At 41.1% G+C, this 17,180-nt stretch overlaps 1 protein-coding gene across 1 annotated transcript in view; it reads left to right on the top strand.

Moving 5' to 3' along the window:
- Positions 1 to 961: 961 nt before the first annotated feature.
- STK32B (serine/threonine kinase 32B) overlaps positions 962 to 17,180 on the top strand; it is a 156,371-nt gene continuing 140,152 nt past the window's right edge. The window contains exon 1 of the mRNA XM_018924889.3: positions 962 to 1,049. Coding sequence (XP_018780434.2) covers positions 974 to 1,049 — 76 coding nt within the window. The 5' untranslated portion in view covers positions 962 to 973. The remainder of the gene's footprint in view (positions 1,050 to 17,180) is intronic.

The raw sequence follows: 17,180 nt of genomic DNA on the forward strand, positions 1-17,180 counted from the left end.
TGTACACACTCACTGACACACGTGTACACACACACACATTCACCCTGTCCCTCTCCAACCCCCCGCTCTGCAGGAGCTGCCGCCCTCGCGGTCACCGCAGCCGCCCCGGCGCCGGGGCTGCCCCGAGCGGGCGCCAGGTGGCGCTGCGGGGCCGGGCTGCCCGCGCCGCCCCGCCCGCTCCGGCCGCGCTCCAGGGGCCGCCCCGCCCGGCGAGCGGGAGGGAACGGGAGGGAGCGGAACAGCTCCCTTTGATTCTTTTTGCCACTTTGTAAACTCAGCGAACTTCGGGAGACCGGCCGCGTCCCTCCGGGCTGCCGGCGATGAACGCCCCCTTCCAGTTGGGAGGCAAAACAAAAAACCATCTGGACCCAGGGCAATGCTCACCCTCCCGCCTCTGCCGCGCCTCGGGAGCGATGGGCACTCGGTGCTGCCAGCGCGGCCGGGCGGCAGGAGCGGCTCTGCACCCACTGCCCATCAGACATCGCCGCCGGGAGAGCTGGCAGGGCAGGGCAGGGCAGGGCGCGGGGCCGACCCAGCTGCCGGGGCAGGAGCGGGGACTCAGTGGAGGTCTGGGAGGAGGGAAAGCGGAGGAGGGAGGATCCAGGTAGATCCAGCTTTTACCGCTTACCAAAAGCCACCGGCAGCAGGACCTCCGCCTCCTCCCTCCCTCCCTCCCTCCCCTCCCTCCCTCCCTCCCTCCTTCCTCTCCCTCCCTCCCTCCTCCCCTAACTCCCTCCCTCCCTCCCCTGCCCCTCCGCGATGAGAGAAGGGCCAAGTCGGTGCGCGCCAGGCAGCAGCGGTCTCTGCCAGGGGCAGACGGATCGCTTTCATGTCGCAGGGTGACTGCTAGCCCTGCGGAGGCTCCCCCGGCCGGGCCGGGCCGGGCTGGGCCGGGCCGGGCAGGCGGCGGGCGGGCAGCTGCCCCGCTGCCGGGGTGCCGCCGGCGCGCCCCGCGGGATGCTGGCGGCGGGGGATGCGGAGCCGGCCGCGGACTAACATGGGGGGCGGCCACTCCCACAGGGCGCCCGTCTTCGACGAGAATGAGGACGGTGAGTGCGGAGCTGTCCGCGGTACCGAGCCGCGCCCCGCCCGGGTGCTCCGGGGCCGCGGCACCTTCGGCCGGGCGGGTCCGGCCCCGCTCCGTGCGGGAGCCGCGGGCGCGGAGCCTCCCGAGGGCTGCCAGCTGCGGGTGCGTGCCCGGGAAGCAGCGGAGAGCCCGGCTTTGTCCAGCCATCCTCACCGGGAGAGTGGGTGGCTAGAGTCTAGCACATCGTCAGCTGGGGCTTAAACACATGGCAGGTAGCTTCAAACCTGCGTTTATGAATGGGCATAGTTTGTGAGATGGATGCCCACGCTTTTAGTTTTGTTTGTAGTTGTTGCTTTGCCCGCCTGCCTGTTTTAAATGGTGATGTCTGTCTTACTCTATACTTATTCCATCACCTTTACTTTCTGAAACTTTTTTTTAGCGTGTTCTATTACTCTGAGTTTCTACTCCCTACCTAGATAATATGTGATAAGAAAGTGTATCTTGTAAAGTTTGTGGAAGACAATGGAAAAGTTTGCCTAAAATGTGGTGTTTCTTTGCTCTTTGTGCATTTTAGTGTAATTTTTCCAATGCAGACTGTATTTAATTAATATGAATGCATTTCAGTTAAAATAATTTTGGGTCTTGAAGCAGAGAGAACACTGCACTCTTAGAGAGCAGACATTTGTATAGTAATGTAGAAATGTTTTTAATGTTACTTATGGGATAGATGTTGCTGCCTATCTAGGCAATGGGTGCTTAATTTTGAGGAAGTTCCCCAGAAGTTCCCAATATATTTTATTAGGAAGTGGTTGTGCCTTAATAGACTCACACTGGTTTCCTGGGTTTCATAACAAGTCAAAACATATATGTTCTGCCCTATACATTCAGGGCACATGGAGATATTTATATTGTTTTCCTAGTAGGGGGGAAATGTCTTAAATGCATGTAAAGTGCTTGAAAGGGTGACTGCATCTTGCATTTAAGATGACATTAGCATTTCCTATTCCTTGGCAAAGGGTGCTGAGGTGTGGTTTACAGCATTCCATTGTTTGTGTGGGGAATGGGACAGACTGTGTACCATTTGTGTGTTGTGGAGCCATAGCTGCCATTTCCTTGTCCTGATAGAAAATTTCAGACCTTTACCATAGGTCATGCTGTGTAAACATACAAGTGGGAAAGAGCCCCCCTCACCTCCCCCCAGGCAAAGTCTCAGCCATGCTCAATTGTGGTTGTAAACCTTGAGGAAACTCACTGAGAAATACTCCAGAGTGAAAGCATGCTGTTAATCTTGTCCAGCCACCCTAAGGTAAAAAGATACCCATACTCCTGCCTTTGAAGACTTCTAATTGGGCTCTCCTGAGTTAGCAGTTTCCATGAATTATTACCACCTTTATTTTTTTCCCCCATGCTACAGAACTGTGGTCAGTTTCTGAACCAAATGAACAAAGTTCAATAGTAAATTATTGCAGAAATGCCTTCATGGCACTTAGTTCTCTTTCTATCCAGAAAACATTTCTGCAATGCAGCCATTATTAAAGGCTAATAAAAAAGAGCACATGAAGTATTTATGGATTTCAATTAGGTCATTATTTATTCTTTGCATGGTTTTGTTTTGTTCTGAGGTGGTTTTCCCCATTATGAATGTTGCTAACATAATCCTTTATTCCTCTTGATATACTTTGCTTGGCACAACCATCTAGTTCAGAAGAGTCCATTGCTTTTGAAACAATAACCAATTTCCAATAGTACTCACAAAATATTATTCAGGATGGCATCTTCCCAAGTACCTAAATATGGGGAAATATCTCCTCTTTGAAAATGTATCTAACAGAACTTTATGCAAAATGAAGCTGTTCTTTCATATTCCCACTAGTAGCCATAAAAGTCACCATTTCCCATAATGTTGGACTCAATATATTAAAAAAAAAAAGCTAATGAAAAAGCATAACAAGAGAAAGTGGATTTGTTTCTTGAGATGGTATTATTGCTCAAGAAGAACAATCAATTCATAGGGAACTGGAATAGGTAAGTTGTGTATGAAGATGTAGGAATATTAGAAATGAATCTATTTAGTGTATTGTGTATAAGGTCACACCTGCCTCTTAAAATTATAAAAATGAACAGAAAAAAAGTATTGCCATTTTATATCCATGCATGTTTATGATGAGTGTAGAATAAAACATGAATTTTGGAAGTACAGGTTTAAAGCCATTTATCATCACTCTGGAAATCATAGAAAAAAGTTACTTAGTGTATTAGTTAATAAATAAATATATAGAAATAGTGTATGAAGAGCACCCAGGTGCTGCCTGACAAGCCTATGGGATGTCTGCTCCAGAGTTACAACTCCTGCTTTCTGATGAGAAGAGGTGTTGATCCACTGAGGAGATCTAAAAACTGTAAGCTGCATGCAGACTCCCCTCCATGCTCTGGGTAATAGACAAAATATGCTAGAGAACCAGGAGCCTGAACTACATGCTGTTAATTCCCAGTTATTACAGCCAGTACAATACATCATTATCATACACTAATTTTTTTAAAGGCAGTAATGAATACCACTTTTACCAGCTACAGTAGTTCTCTGAGTTACATTTTTATTATTATTTCCAGAACTTCACTCTTTGAATGGTTAGAAACATCTGTTTTCGTGACTAGGTTTCTTCACCTACTTACAAAATTTGTGTTTAATTCAAGTTCTTGTTAGTGTAAAATGCTCTCACCCTCCAAGATTATTTTGGGGCTTTGATAGACAGCAAAAATATCTCCTCTCACTCTTTGATTTGTAGGGAAACCTTTTCTATTTTTCTATTATTTCTACTGCTTTGTCATTTCCTGTGCCCAGCATCTGTCTGCATTTGATCCTGTCTTGGTTTGACACAGGTAACCCAAATGATACACAGAATTGTAGCTGAGTTTTCCCCAGGACCATGTGTTGGAAAGAATACATCCTGTTCTCCACTGGAAACAAGTTCTAGCACAGACTGTAATTACATACATTGCCCTTTTCATGGACATACCATGGGAATAGTTCTGTCACCCTGTGGTCAGTGCCCTGCTCAGGAATTTCCACTGATGAACTCCAATCCACATTAGAGGTTTTTTGTGTTCCTATGTACACGGCCTTTTGCAGGACTGAATTTTGGTCCACTTCTATTATTCATAGTCTCAAAGATGATCACTTGCTTCTTTCCCTGCAAGACTCTGATTCTTTTTAATACAATGTTTTAAATTATGACCACACTGATCATGTCAGTTATCAGAACCACTGAACACTTTGTGTAAGTATTCAGCTGGATTGTATCCAGACTAAATCTTCTTTGCTTTTAACCCCTGCCAGCCTCATATTTCCCATGTCTAAATAATATTTTTTCCTTTGTTACTGCCTGGTTTAACCCAAGCAGCAACTCACTCAGCTCCACACAGCCCCTTGCTCACACCCCAGGTGGGATGAGGGAGAGAATCAGAACAAAAGTTACATGGGTTGAGATAAAGACAGTTCAATAGGGAAAGCAAAAGCTGTGCAGACGAACAAGGAATTAATTCACTGCTTCCTTGGGCAGGCAGTGCTCAGCCACAGCCAGGAGAGCAGGACCCATCACGTGTGATGGTGACTTGGGAAGACAAATGATGTCACACTGAATGTCTCCCCTTCCTTTGTCATCCAACTTTATAGACTGAGCACGAAGCCATAGGGTGTGGGATATGGTGTGGGATATCCCTGTGGTCAGTTGGGGTCAGCTGTCCTGGCTGTGTCCCCTCCCAGCTCCTTGTGCACCCCCAGCCTCCTCACTGGTGGGTGGGATGATGCACAGGAAAGGCCTTGGCTCTGTGGAAGTGCTGCTCTGCAATAGCTGAAATATCCCTGAGCTACCAGCTGTGTTTCCAGCACAAACCCCAAACACAGCCCCACACTTGCTGCTCTGAAGGAAATTAACTCTATTCCAGCCAAAACCTGCACAGCTGCCCACCTTGCCTTTTGTCAGTTTATCCTCACCTCATTCAGCTTTGCTTGTACTTTCTTACACCTCATTCCACTGAAACTGAGAAAAATTAAATTTAAGCCAACTGTACCATCTACAAAATAAGTTTGTCATCAAGGAAAAATGTCTGGTTACTCATGTGCAAAAAACTTCTGGTAAAAGCATGTTGTATTTATTTAATTTTCTCTTCTTAGCCTAGGTTAAGGCACAACAGCTAGGAATAATCCAGGGAACAGAGCCCTTTGTTTGCCTAGACCTTGTACTCTGGTTAAAGATATAGAAAAACACATTCCATTTCTTGATTTTTATTGCTGTGTAGGTTGGATAGAGAATTACAACTGGAGTTGTGCAGCATCACTACCCCTTACCAGAGCAAGACCCTTATATAGTGTGGAACCATAACATTTTTTCAGACATTTAAAAGGCATTTTAAGCAAGATACTACACAAATTATGTGTAGTCATACACAGGCCAGGTGTCAAGTCAAGTAAAAGGAAAACAGTTTTTCTTTGGTTAATACCACTGAAGCAAAGGATCCTGACTCTCTTTGCCTTGAATATTTCCTATTCCCATAACAACCACCCTCTCCTGAATATGTATTTCCAGTGCTACTATCAGGAGAGCAAAGAAGTAAATTTTTCCTCATGTTCAACTTTTCAAAACCAGCAATATGCTCACAAGAATGGCCATAGAAGCGTAAGGCTAATATTCACCATTGGTAAATTCTCCTTGCAAATTCTCAGTAAATATCACAAGTAATGAATATATTAGCAATAACCTAGTGACTGCAAAGAGTGTCTTTCATGCTGGATTTGCTTGACTGCGTTCAGTTAAAATTTCAATCATATTCGAAGTGTGAAAATTAAATAGTCAAAAAGAGTAATTTAGAAAAGAGCTGACTCAGGAGAGGTATTACTACTATCAAACAGGGATAATGTATTTGCCTACATTGTGGTGGAAGGTACAGAGGAAAGGGTAAGAAACAAAGTGTTAGAAGTTAGAACCTGGTCCTGCCAAGTGATATGGCAGTTGTATTTGATTATTTGGGGTTTAAAAAGTCAGCTTTGCTACAGTTACTTTTAGAAATAAGTACACTGAACTTTTAAAGAGCTTGTTTTTGTTTTTGGTGTACATGACTTTACATTTAAGGTAAATATGCATTTCCAGAGAACCTTCCACTGAGCATCCTGGAGCTGCAGAGCTGGAGCACCCCTCTGTGGAGGTCACTGTGACAGCTGTGCCTCAGTAGTGCAGGCTTGTCTGTGGGGAATGAGGCACAGCAGCATGCCTTGGCTTATTCTCCATGGCCAGAACCTGATCCACTGTAGTGCTTATTTATCTACTCCAAGGAAGTGCTCAAGTCCCACTTCCCTGCCTGAGCCACGAGGCTTTGTTCTGCTGCAGTGTCATAACTGCAGAGTTCAATGGAAATCTTATGTACTAGAGAATATAGCATCTGTCCTCTGGAGCTAAACTTCTAATTTGAAGTTGTAATTTAAAATTGATTTCTACCTCTCCTCTGCAGAAAAGCCTTCAGCTTAAATGAAGGATTTAAAATTGTTGGCGAGTGTCAGAAAACATCGTTATTAAATGGCCAGCTGCTGCAAAGACTTGTACTAAAAGCCTAAAACCCAGATAAAGAGCCTAAGAAAAATGCCTGAAATTGGTATGGATTCAGGTAGCTAAATTCTGAGCATAATGGCTGAGTTTATGTATAAGTGCAGTGAAAGCTGAAGAACTATAAAGTGACATAGGGAAAAATGACAAACAAGAGTTTTACTTGGAACCAATTTAAAGCAATGGTTAGATGTCAAAGTGAGTCAGACTGAGCACAGAGTATGCAGTGTCCAGTGATTGTCAGTGATCTGATGGTGCTCATCATCCTGCTGCACACAGCTGTAATGGGCAGTGTCTGATGCAGTCCCAGAGACACTGCACACCACTTGGATCATGAGGATAAAAACACACTCTTTTCAAACTACTTGTTTCATAAGATGCAGCCCTAAAGAACAGTTAAATAAAGGGTTGGAACCTAAATACCTTCTGTTAGAGAGAGTAGCAAACATCATGTGGGATCAATATTTCTGCTGGATTTTTATTTGTTCATGAAAGTTCTGTGGTGTGTTACATTGCATTTTATTTTTTCCCTTGCAAAGATGAATATTCCAGTTCCCTTTAGAACTGAATTGGATAAGAATACCAAAATGTGGTTTAAAAACTGCTCAAAGGCAGTTCTGTTGAAAACCACAGCTGTCAAAGGCATAATTTTATGCTGAATATCAATATTTTGGATAGATTAGATACAGACCACTGTTTTTTTTATACTTTGTTTTATGACCGTGTTGAATTTTATACAATTTTAGTTTGCATTTATTGAACTTTAGACAGGAATTAATCATTTTGTGTAGTGAAAAACACTTCAGAAACCCTAATACCAGTGTCTGTGCAATCACAGAGCAAAATAGATCAGTGTTGAGCTTACAGCATGATATGAGACAGTGGGAGAATACAGACAGAAAGGAGAGCACAGAGCAGTATGATAATTTCAGGTAGCCATGGGGGCACTAAATGCCAAACTGCTGACAGTTTACATGGTCTGTGTGCAGGAAGGTTCAGAAGGAATATTGTGACATTGCAGTCACCATCAGCCCTTATCTTCCTGGCTTGGGCTTTGCTACAATGCAAATAATGTGGACCTCTTCAGACACTAAATGAGAATTGGAGGTGAAGTTTGAGACTATATCAGTTTTCCCTTTTTTACAGGGATCTCTAAAGAAGATGAATCTGGCACTTTCATCTTAGCTTCTTGCTGTCTCAAATGAGCTGCATCTCTGTTCCACCATTTGAATATCCTAAAAAGGTTGTGCAATATCAGATTTACCTCACACTGTCAGGATTAGAACAAAGATCCTTTCCAGGGACAGCTAAAGTATTTGTCAATTGTAGTTAACTTTACATCATCCAGATGCAACAAAATCTCTGCCAGCAATATCTTAGAGATGGTCCAGAGAAATTTTCAAGATCCTTCCTAACAATATTTACTACATTTCCAAGATTTAGCTCTTCAATGGAAACATCCTTGTCAGGACCTCCATCTCAAACAAAAGCATCATGGAAGTCATTGCTGCTGCTTTTGTAGACTTCCAAAATTTGCAGAAGTGGTTGGCATGACACCTAACTCAAAGAGTGTGAAGGAATTTCTTGTTGGCTTGTTACTGAGGAAATCCTCAGGAGAGGTAACATTTTACCCCTGTTGCAATATGTGTGATGTGGTGTGCCTGGATATCAAGACAGGCTTTTTGTGAATAAGTAAGAATAAATAATTCAGAGTTAACCAAGCATTGAGCAAGGTAAGCTCAGAGACTCCTATTCAAGATCAAGGAAAAGTTTGATTGTGAAATAAACTCAGAAAACAAGATTATTGGCTCAATCTCAACCCCACTGCTTTTACAATCCCTCCTTCACAAATTCAGACATTGTCTCCCATCCCTGCCCACAGCTGTTGCTTGGAGTGAAAAGGCTTTGCTCCTTCAGCTTTGCTGCTGCTGTTTTCTGTGCCAAAGAGCAGACTTTCAGAGAGCTGGGTTCTGAAGGACTGGAAAAGCTGAATGGTGGAAGGAGTGGCAATCTGAGAAGTAAATGTTTGGTTTTATCCCAGGACAAATGGTTTTCAAATGTACAGAGATACTAAACTGACTCTACTGCTCAATATTGGCTTCACTTCCAGTAGAGTTCAAAAGATCTGACAGGTTCTGACAGAACAAGGGGGAGCAGATCCACCTCACCCTGCCTGGCTGCAGTGTGACAGACACTGAGTCCTGGACAGCACTTGGCATGAGAGTGAAAGAGTTCCTTGATGTGGGTGTGTGAATGTGGGTTACAAGGCCAGCAGTAGCTGCTAGGGAGGTTTTTTGTGAACCTTGGGTACCATACTGTCCAATGAATGAAGTTCAGCCTGGAATCAAATGTTGTACCTGACTGAATTAGAAAATGGCCAAGGAAATCTTTGGGAAATAGAGATGGGAAGGAATTATGGTCTTGTTCACAGATCCTCAGAGAGCTGGCTCACCAGAACTGTCTTTGTGCTGTATTTTCTGAATGTGGGCATAAACCCAAAGAAGGCAGGATTTTGTTGGCCAAGCACAAGACTCACTCTTTTCTACATTTCTCATTAAAAAAGCAAGCTTGAGAAGGCAGAAAGTGAAACCATCCTGAAGCAAAACCTGGTGGGCAGTGACACCTGTGGCTAAGCACTGAAGGGTGGGACAGAGGAAAGAATGTCAAGCTATTTTGGTGGTTTCACAACATTTTGACTTAGCCAGAGTGAGCTAATGCTGAGCTGATGGGAAAGGTGAGGAAGAGAAAAGGTTGCTACTGAGATCAATCAATACAAAGTACAAATTCTTAGACAGTATTAAATTTAAAAGGAAAACTTCTAGTTCAGTCTGGTAGAGGAGCTCCACAGCATCCTGTCAGGGTAAAACATTTGAGGGGAAGGAACAAAAGGTACAGGACACCCACCAAACTCAGCAGGAAAAGCCTGGACTTTTTGGAGGGGGAAGAGCAGCAGTAGTATGCAGTGTGCACATCAGTGTGTGATCTCTCTTGAGCACAGTTCCACTTAGTTAAATTGATTACCTTGAATGACATTACTTACTGCCTAATGTAGGCCTGTGCTGAACTGTTGCCTAATTTGCTGTTGTACTTTGAACACTGTGTATGTGTGTGTATATGTAACCTTCCCTGCAACAGGAAGAAGTCAAAGACTATTATTATATAAACATGAAAAACTGAAGAGATCGATAAAAGTTATTTTCTTAACTAAATCATACTCTGAGTTTCCTTGGACTCAATCAAAATCCACCAAGAGCAGCAAATACAGGGTCTTAGAGAAACATAACAGGCAAATGTCTTGTTTTTTTTCCCCTATGGTTAAAGAAGAACAAAGCTGGTTTACTTTCTAGGGTCCAGTGTCTAATACAATAAATGTTTCAAAGAATAACACTGGTTTTTATTTGGCTGCACTTGATCCCAGGACACTATTTTCCTTGTCAGAAATGTATGTTCAAACCACACTGTATCTGCAGATGAGCACTGGTGGGGCCCAAGATGCCTCCACCTTCTCACTACAAGAGTATGTTGAGCATAAATATGCCCATCAGGACTTAGAACTGATTCTCTTAATACAGTATTTGGTGGAACATCCTTGTATTTAATTTTAGAGCCTTAGAAATTAACATTATACTGTTTAAATTCTACATTGCATGTATAGAGTACAATTTTGTAGTTAGGCAAATATATACTATTAATATGCTACATTATAGTACTGTACCTTTATAAAATACCCATTTCTGGAGGAAAGAGGAAAGAAAGAAGGCATCTGTTCACTGGTGAGTACTACCAGGCTTTCCCTTTCAGATTCCTCACTTACTAAAATCTGGCAAATAGACTGAAAGCACCACATGTGACGTGTGTTCAGCTTGTCCTCAAGAAAACCTGAATGTTATACATTGGTCTGTTCCCTTAGGCAGTCAGCATTCACCTCAAATATCCATCAGCAAGGGTATGAGTAGGGTTGTACTTCTGTATCACAGAAATGAGGCCTTCCTTCCTTTTGCTCCTGAATAAGTTATTTTCCACTCCAATAATTAGAAGACTTATTTCCATGCAGCTGTCTCTCACATGCTCAGTTTGACCTCATCTTTAACTCCTAAATTTCCACTTTGGCTCCCATCAATGTGTATTTTAATAAGGAAATGAAACAGTCTGAATGGAAGGGCTAGGATTTGTGAGGTCACTGGACAGATCTGGTTTTAATCACTGGAAATTGGAACTCTGCAAAAAGGTATTTGTAAAAGTCTTCTTAGTTCACCACCTCTCTTCTAAAGACTCAGCTTTCTGTATTTTCCAACCTGGCAAGGCAAGTTTACAGGAGATTGGGGCCTTATGGACATGGTTTAGGGGTGGACTTGGCAGTGTTTGGTTTATGGTTGGGCGTAAAGATCTTAAATGCCTTTCCAACATAAAAAATATTGTATGATACTTTGGCTTCAGTTTAGTTTACTGGTAGTCAGTACATCAAGGCTCTTCTTCCAGTTTTGCATATGATTTATTTCTGCTACAACTAACGGAAGATTCTTTATAATCAGTTTTTCTCCTACACCCTTTTTCTGTGATTGCTGTCACAGGTCTTGACACAAAAGTATCAAACACTGTATTGCTTTTATTCTTAGAAATGTTGTATTGTACTTTCTGATATGGTATTAAGTACAATGTAGACACCTAAGTTTCATTTATCCTGTAATTAAGACAAAGGTATTTTCCTTTTAAATTGAAGGATGCTTCTTAGAAAGCTTTACCAGGGTTGGTGGCAGCTTAGTTAAACAGGTTTTTGAGGCTCTAATGATAACTGAACCTGGTTGATGAATCTGAAATTTATTTCCCAAATTTTATATTTCCATAAATATTTTATTTATAATATCACAACATAATATGAATTTTTCTCTTTTATACTTCATTAGACTTTTTCTATTTGGGTCTATTTTGAAAAAAAAAAACTTGTTTAGATATATTCATGAAATCTACCCTACAGTTTGTTTATCTGACTCAAAATATTAATCAAATCAGTGCTTTTAACTTCTATCTGGTAATATTTTATTGATTTTGTGTTTATTCCCATTTTCTCAATTCCTTTCTTTTTTTCTTTTTCTTTAAGAAATAAATATCAGTTCTAATTCTTTGAAATTTAGAAACATTTAGACAAGTTCTACACCTGATGTACTCTTCTACTCTGTCATTTTTTTCCTTGGTATGATCCTGAATAAAATAGAGCATTGATTTCATCATTCTATTGTTAACACTGTTCTGTGTAAGAAGGACTGGTGTTTTTAGTAAGATAAATACACTACAAGGCAACCTGCTGCAATGGACAAAAATTACTTTCCTTCTTTTCCCTATTTTTGCAGCGATAAGGGAACACCTTCTGTTCCTTATTTAAGATATAAAAATGCAAACTGAGTTAATCCTTCCAGTAATTATTATTTCCTTTTGAGATTGTTCCACCTCCCTTGCTGAGCAATGAGAACTGTTCTTAGCTACCTTGCTAAAACAAAGATGCAATATAATCACAAAATCACTGTCAGCCTCCTGAGTGTCCTTCACACCTTTCTGAAACTATCTTCTACTTCCCCCTGGACTGCTTTCACATTATGTTAGGAAGATTGATTTTGTGCCTTTTGGGGCGAGGTTTAGATAAATCTTTTTCCAAGCTGCAAAGCCTGCAAATGCTTTTGGGGCAATACCACATCTTAAGGACTGTGAACTGCTGCACAGAGCTTGAAGTCAAACAACAAGAGATCATCAAAAGATCACTTTGAGAAGCAGGAAAAGTCATTCTCTTAGGCCCAGATGGTATTTGACTCTTTTAGCATGTGAAAACTAGAGAAATACAATCTTATGTGTGGGGAATTGCTGTAAAACCAAGTTAGCTTTTCTTGAGATTGGTTTGGACATAACACAAGGAACAGATTTGCCAGAAGTTTTATGCAGATTCATGAGATTCTTCTCTGCCCAGCCTTTTCATGTGAATTTCCAGTAACTGCATGCCAATTATGCCCTTATTGCCACATCTTTTCCTGCCCAGTGACATGTCTTTGAGATCTCTTGCTCAAGTTTTGAGCTAAGTTATTAAACTAGAGGTTTTTGTATGGTGCAAATAATAATAGCAGATGAAAATTAACTTTAGAAAGAGAAATATATTTTTAGTGTGAAATTCTCCATAAAAATCTCAGTATCAAAAGACTTTCTGGAAAGATTTATTGATCTTTATTGAATAAAATTGTCAGCACAAAGTGCTGTGCAATTTTGCTGGAAAGGAGTCATAGTGCTGTTAACACTTGCTGTCAATCCAAATGTTCAGAAGGGCAATCATTTTTCTTTTTCTTTTGGATTTAGTGAGCTCTCTGTTGATAGCAGGGGAAGAGAGCAGCTACAGTAAAGTTGCCTGGGCAGCTTCAAAATAGCAAAAAACATTAAAGTTATTTACAATCATCCAGTCTATCTTGTCCTTTTTTTCTTTTTTTAAAAAATAATAGTTTGAAAAGAACTGGGCATCAGGTTCAGAGGTGTTGGCTGTGGCTGTGGGACGCAGGACATCCAAGTGGAGGCAAATTCCAGCTGTTGTTGGGATAGCATCTGCTCTCTGGATGGCTTTCACAAGGTTTTTCTGAGAGTGAGGAGAGGTTATGTCTACTGTTTAGAAAAGACTGAGTAGTGTGTGGCAGTGAAGAGACACCAGGTTTTCAGTGGTTTCAAGCACTTAGGCTGAGTGCTGCCTTGACTTGGTGCTCCCAAGCCAGGAGCCATCAGTCTGTCTCAGTGGTGTTAGATGAAACACAGCCATGGATTCTAAAATGCCATAACAGAAGGCAGCCCTTTCACTGTTGTAGCTGTCCATTTCAGAGAAAAGATTGTGGCATTCAGGCTTCTCACTTGTGAGATGCAGAGAATTTTAAGTGCTTCCCTGGGCATACAAATACTTGAGAGAAACTGCAGGCTGCTCTCAGCCCTCTAACCTTCCTCTGCTAGGTAGTTCATACACACCCTGTGATCCACAGACATGTGTGAATCAATGATATCCTGAATTTTTGAATGACAGGACATCCTGGGTATTGTAATGACCTTCCTGAAGCACTACATTCCAATTTGGAAAAGGAGAATACACCCCAGCAGATCACCCAAGAAAGATTGCTGGCAACTGTTGTACACAACATGTTTCTACTAGTCTTTAATGATATGATTTCCAGTTCTTTTCACAACCTATAAATAAAAAGAAAAAGCCACAAGATTTATTTTTTGCTGTGTTGTACACTTTCCATTCTGTACTGTGAAGAAGCCAAGGTAGTTTAAAATTATTTTTAAATATAGCCAGAAGAAGATATACAATTTGCCATTTTATTCTAGTTAAGAAAATATAATATAAATGCACATATATTTTATAGACTATCTCTCTCTCTCCCTCTTTTTCTCTATATATACACAGATATTTTTTTATATACTTTACTCTCATCAAAACAAACCCAATGTATGCAGCAGGAAACTCTAGAACTGAGTCACCAATATTCATTATTTTCATCTAACATCTATAATTAAACTTATTTGAGGTTCTATTTCTGTGATTATACAGAACTGGTATAGCACATTTAGTGCCACTGAATGTTTCAGGCACTAAGAAGCCTTCTGCTACACTAAGCAATTTTGTCTTCTGCAGCTCACTATTTGTTTGTGCTTTGCACCTAATAACTTCTATGGCTAAAATTAGAACTTGTGTTCTCTACATTAATATCTACCAGCTCCCCACCCTGCTGCCAAGTGAATATTTTTATTTTTGCCTCTTTTGGGATGATATGAGGTAAATCTAAGTTGTAGCTTAGATCTACTGACCTTCTGCTGTTAATGCCAACACCCAGGCATAACCTGGGCATTGTGGCTGGCCTGAAGTCCTCCTCCTCTCCTCAGTCACCTCTGTACCAGCTGATCTGGGGAGGATTTGGTTTGTTTTATAAATGTATCTATGATTGCTTTGCTTGAAGTTTTTAATATTTCACTTCAGTTGTGGTTTTAATCTCAGATGGCAACAAAATACCATGCACCTCCTTGCTCACTCTGCCCCCCTTCCCAGCTGGATAGAGAGGAGAATCAGAACCAGGTAAAAAGTGTGGGTTGAGATAAGAATAGAATTGAAATAAAGTAAATTATAATAATGATGATAATAATAAACAACACTATAATAGCTACAAAGAAGAAAATTAACTCTATTCCAGCTGAAACAAGGACAACTCCTAATCTTAGCAGTGGGTAGATAAGATAAAATGCCAGCTTTCTTTATTCATATTTAGTGTTTTCTGCAGTGAATGGTCCCATCAGCTTTGGTGTAATTGCTTGTGGAGTGTAAGTAAGCATACTTATAAGTAACTTGTAAATAAGTGTACAAGGATTTCCCAGAGGTAAGAAGCACAATAATGAGAGAATAAATTATCAGCACCAAGTAAAAAAACTTCTACAGTTAGATGGTCATTTTCTGGATAGCAGTCAGCCCATGTTTTTCAGTCTCCATAGAAAAATTACCCATTCCATCTTCAAATATTTATCTATAAACATTGAGATGAAGAAATATGCTTTGCACCGAAATTATGGAAGTTTTTATGAATTAAATATAGCTGTTATAATCAGTTTTCCCCCCTACCCTTTCTATACTAGCCTGAATAGAAACAACCACAAAAAAGTGATGTATACAAAGGTGTTAATGACAATTAATAGGGCAGGATATCACTTCATCTGAAGTTGGAGAAACCTGATCATATTTAATCAACAATAGTTTAGTCTGGAGCATGTAGGTAAAAAAAACCCTTTTGTGAGACCTGCTTTCCTCCAAAATGGGAGAGAAGGTGCAGTGATTCTTATGCATGTAGATGATTCACACAGAAAAGTATTATGAACCCTAGCTAGAATCAAAAAGAAGCCTCTTCCTGGCTCCAGATAATTCCAAAAATCAGAACTGTCAAGATAAGTTCAGGTCAGTGCCCTTACAACCTCAGAGGCTGGGATTTGAGGTTCCATCCCTAAAATGGATTTTATTATTTTTCTAAGAAATATAACTTAGCTTAAAACACTTGCAACACCTCTGGATAAAATGCAACTTGAGCACTGAAGTACAGAGTGAAAGTCATTTAACTGCAGAGGGTGGATAACTATGGGTAGGCTAACAGATAGAATTAATGGAGGAGGTCAGCCCTCCTAAAAGTATGTTGTGTCTTTTATTTAAACAGTCAATAGAAATCTGGCCAGTTTAAGAGGTATCTAGTGTCTGCTGGACTCTGAGGTGCTACTTTGTGGTCAGCCAGTAATGGAATACTTGAAATTTCCTTTAATTCTCCTCTACTGGAGACCGGGCCCTTAAACATACTCACTAGGTGTGCTGTGTATTTAATGAAATGCTGCATTTTTCCATGATGAGGAGCAGCTATTCCTGTTCACAATGCCCAGTGCCTGCAGCTGGATCCCCCAGGCAGGCCCAGGCTGTAGCTGGGATGTGCCACTGCAGCTGGAGCAGGCAGGGACACTCCAGGTGTGCTTCTGCTGCTAGTTAGAACTGGTATCATTTACTTGAAGCCCATGGTGATGGGTTTGGTTTAAAATCACTAAATGGGAGGCAATCCCAATTGAAATGGGAATAATTCTGATCTTCAGTGTCCTTACCCACCCCAAGTATTTAATTTGCAGTTGTGGTTAAAAGTAGAAGAGATAATTTTTCAATATTCAGCTTTGGAGAGAGACTCCTCATGTCTTGGGTTCTGAATTCATAAGGAAAAGAGAACAACTCATACTGTCTTTAGGTGTTTGAGTAAAATCTTCACATGGGTCCCCAACCTCCCATTAACATAGCACCAAGACTCATTTTGATCTGCAAGAACAATGCCTTCAGAGCCACTGCCCTGAGGAGCTGAGAGCAAAGAAGTTGATTCGCTTCCTCTGGCATGTTTGGAATTACAGAGACCTTTGCATGGATAAGATTGATGGATGTCTCACTGAGGATTTTGTTGGTAACTTAATTTAAAGAATTTTCCTTCACCTGGGGATCGCTCTGATAAATTTTATTGCAGGAGAAAACAGTTTGGTACACTGATATTTGACATTTTATTCCCATAGCAACTTCCCTCAGAGAGCCTTCCAGTTCAGTTATTAATGAGGTTATTTTCATAGAAACTCTGAGGGAGGTGAATATTCCCACTTTCCAGTTGAAAAAGATGCTTCATAGTCCATTATGTGTATCCTGATCTCACAGGGAAGTCTATTACAGTAAAGTGAAATTTAGATTTTCCATATCGTAGCAATACATTTTCTCAGGGAGTACCTTTTCTGCTGCTTATACCTGTCAACCTGTTTCTCCTTGCAATGATTTCAGAGACTGTTTTTGTCAGCTCATCCATAAGAGAACCACATGGTCGATCAGAATCTCTCTTTCCCCAACAACAGGGTGCTTTGTTTTACCACTTAACAGGGGTCTTACATTTTATGCTGGAGCAGGTCCTGAAACTTTTCTCCTTAATTTCAATGTCAATGTCTTCTGAAAGAACTATGAAAAGCATGGAGACTCTCAGAGGCTTCCCTGCTAT

The sequence above is a fragment of the Serinus canaria genome, chromosome 4 (assembly GCF_022539315.1).
Source record: "Serinus canaria isolate serCan28SL12 chromosome 4, serCan2020, whole genome shotgun sequence".
NCBI lineage: Eukaryota > Metazoa > Chordata > Aves > Passeriformes > Fringillidae > Serinus > Serinus canaria.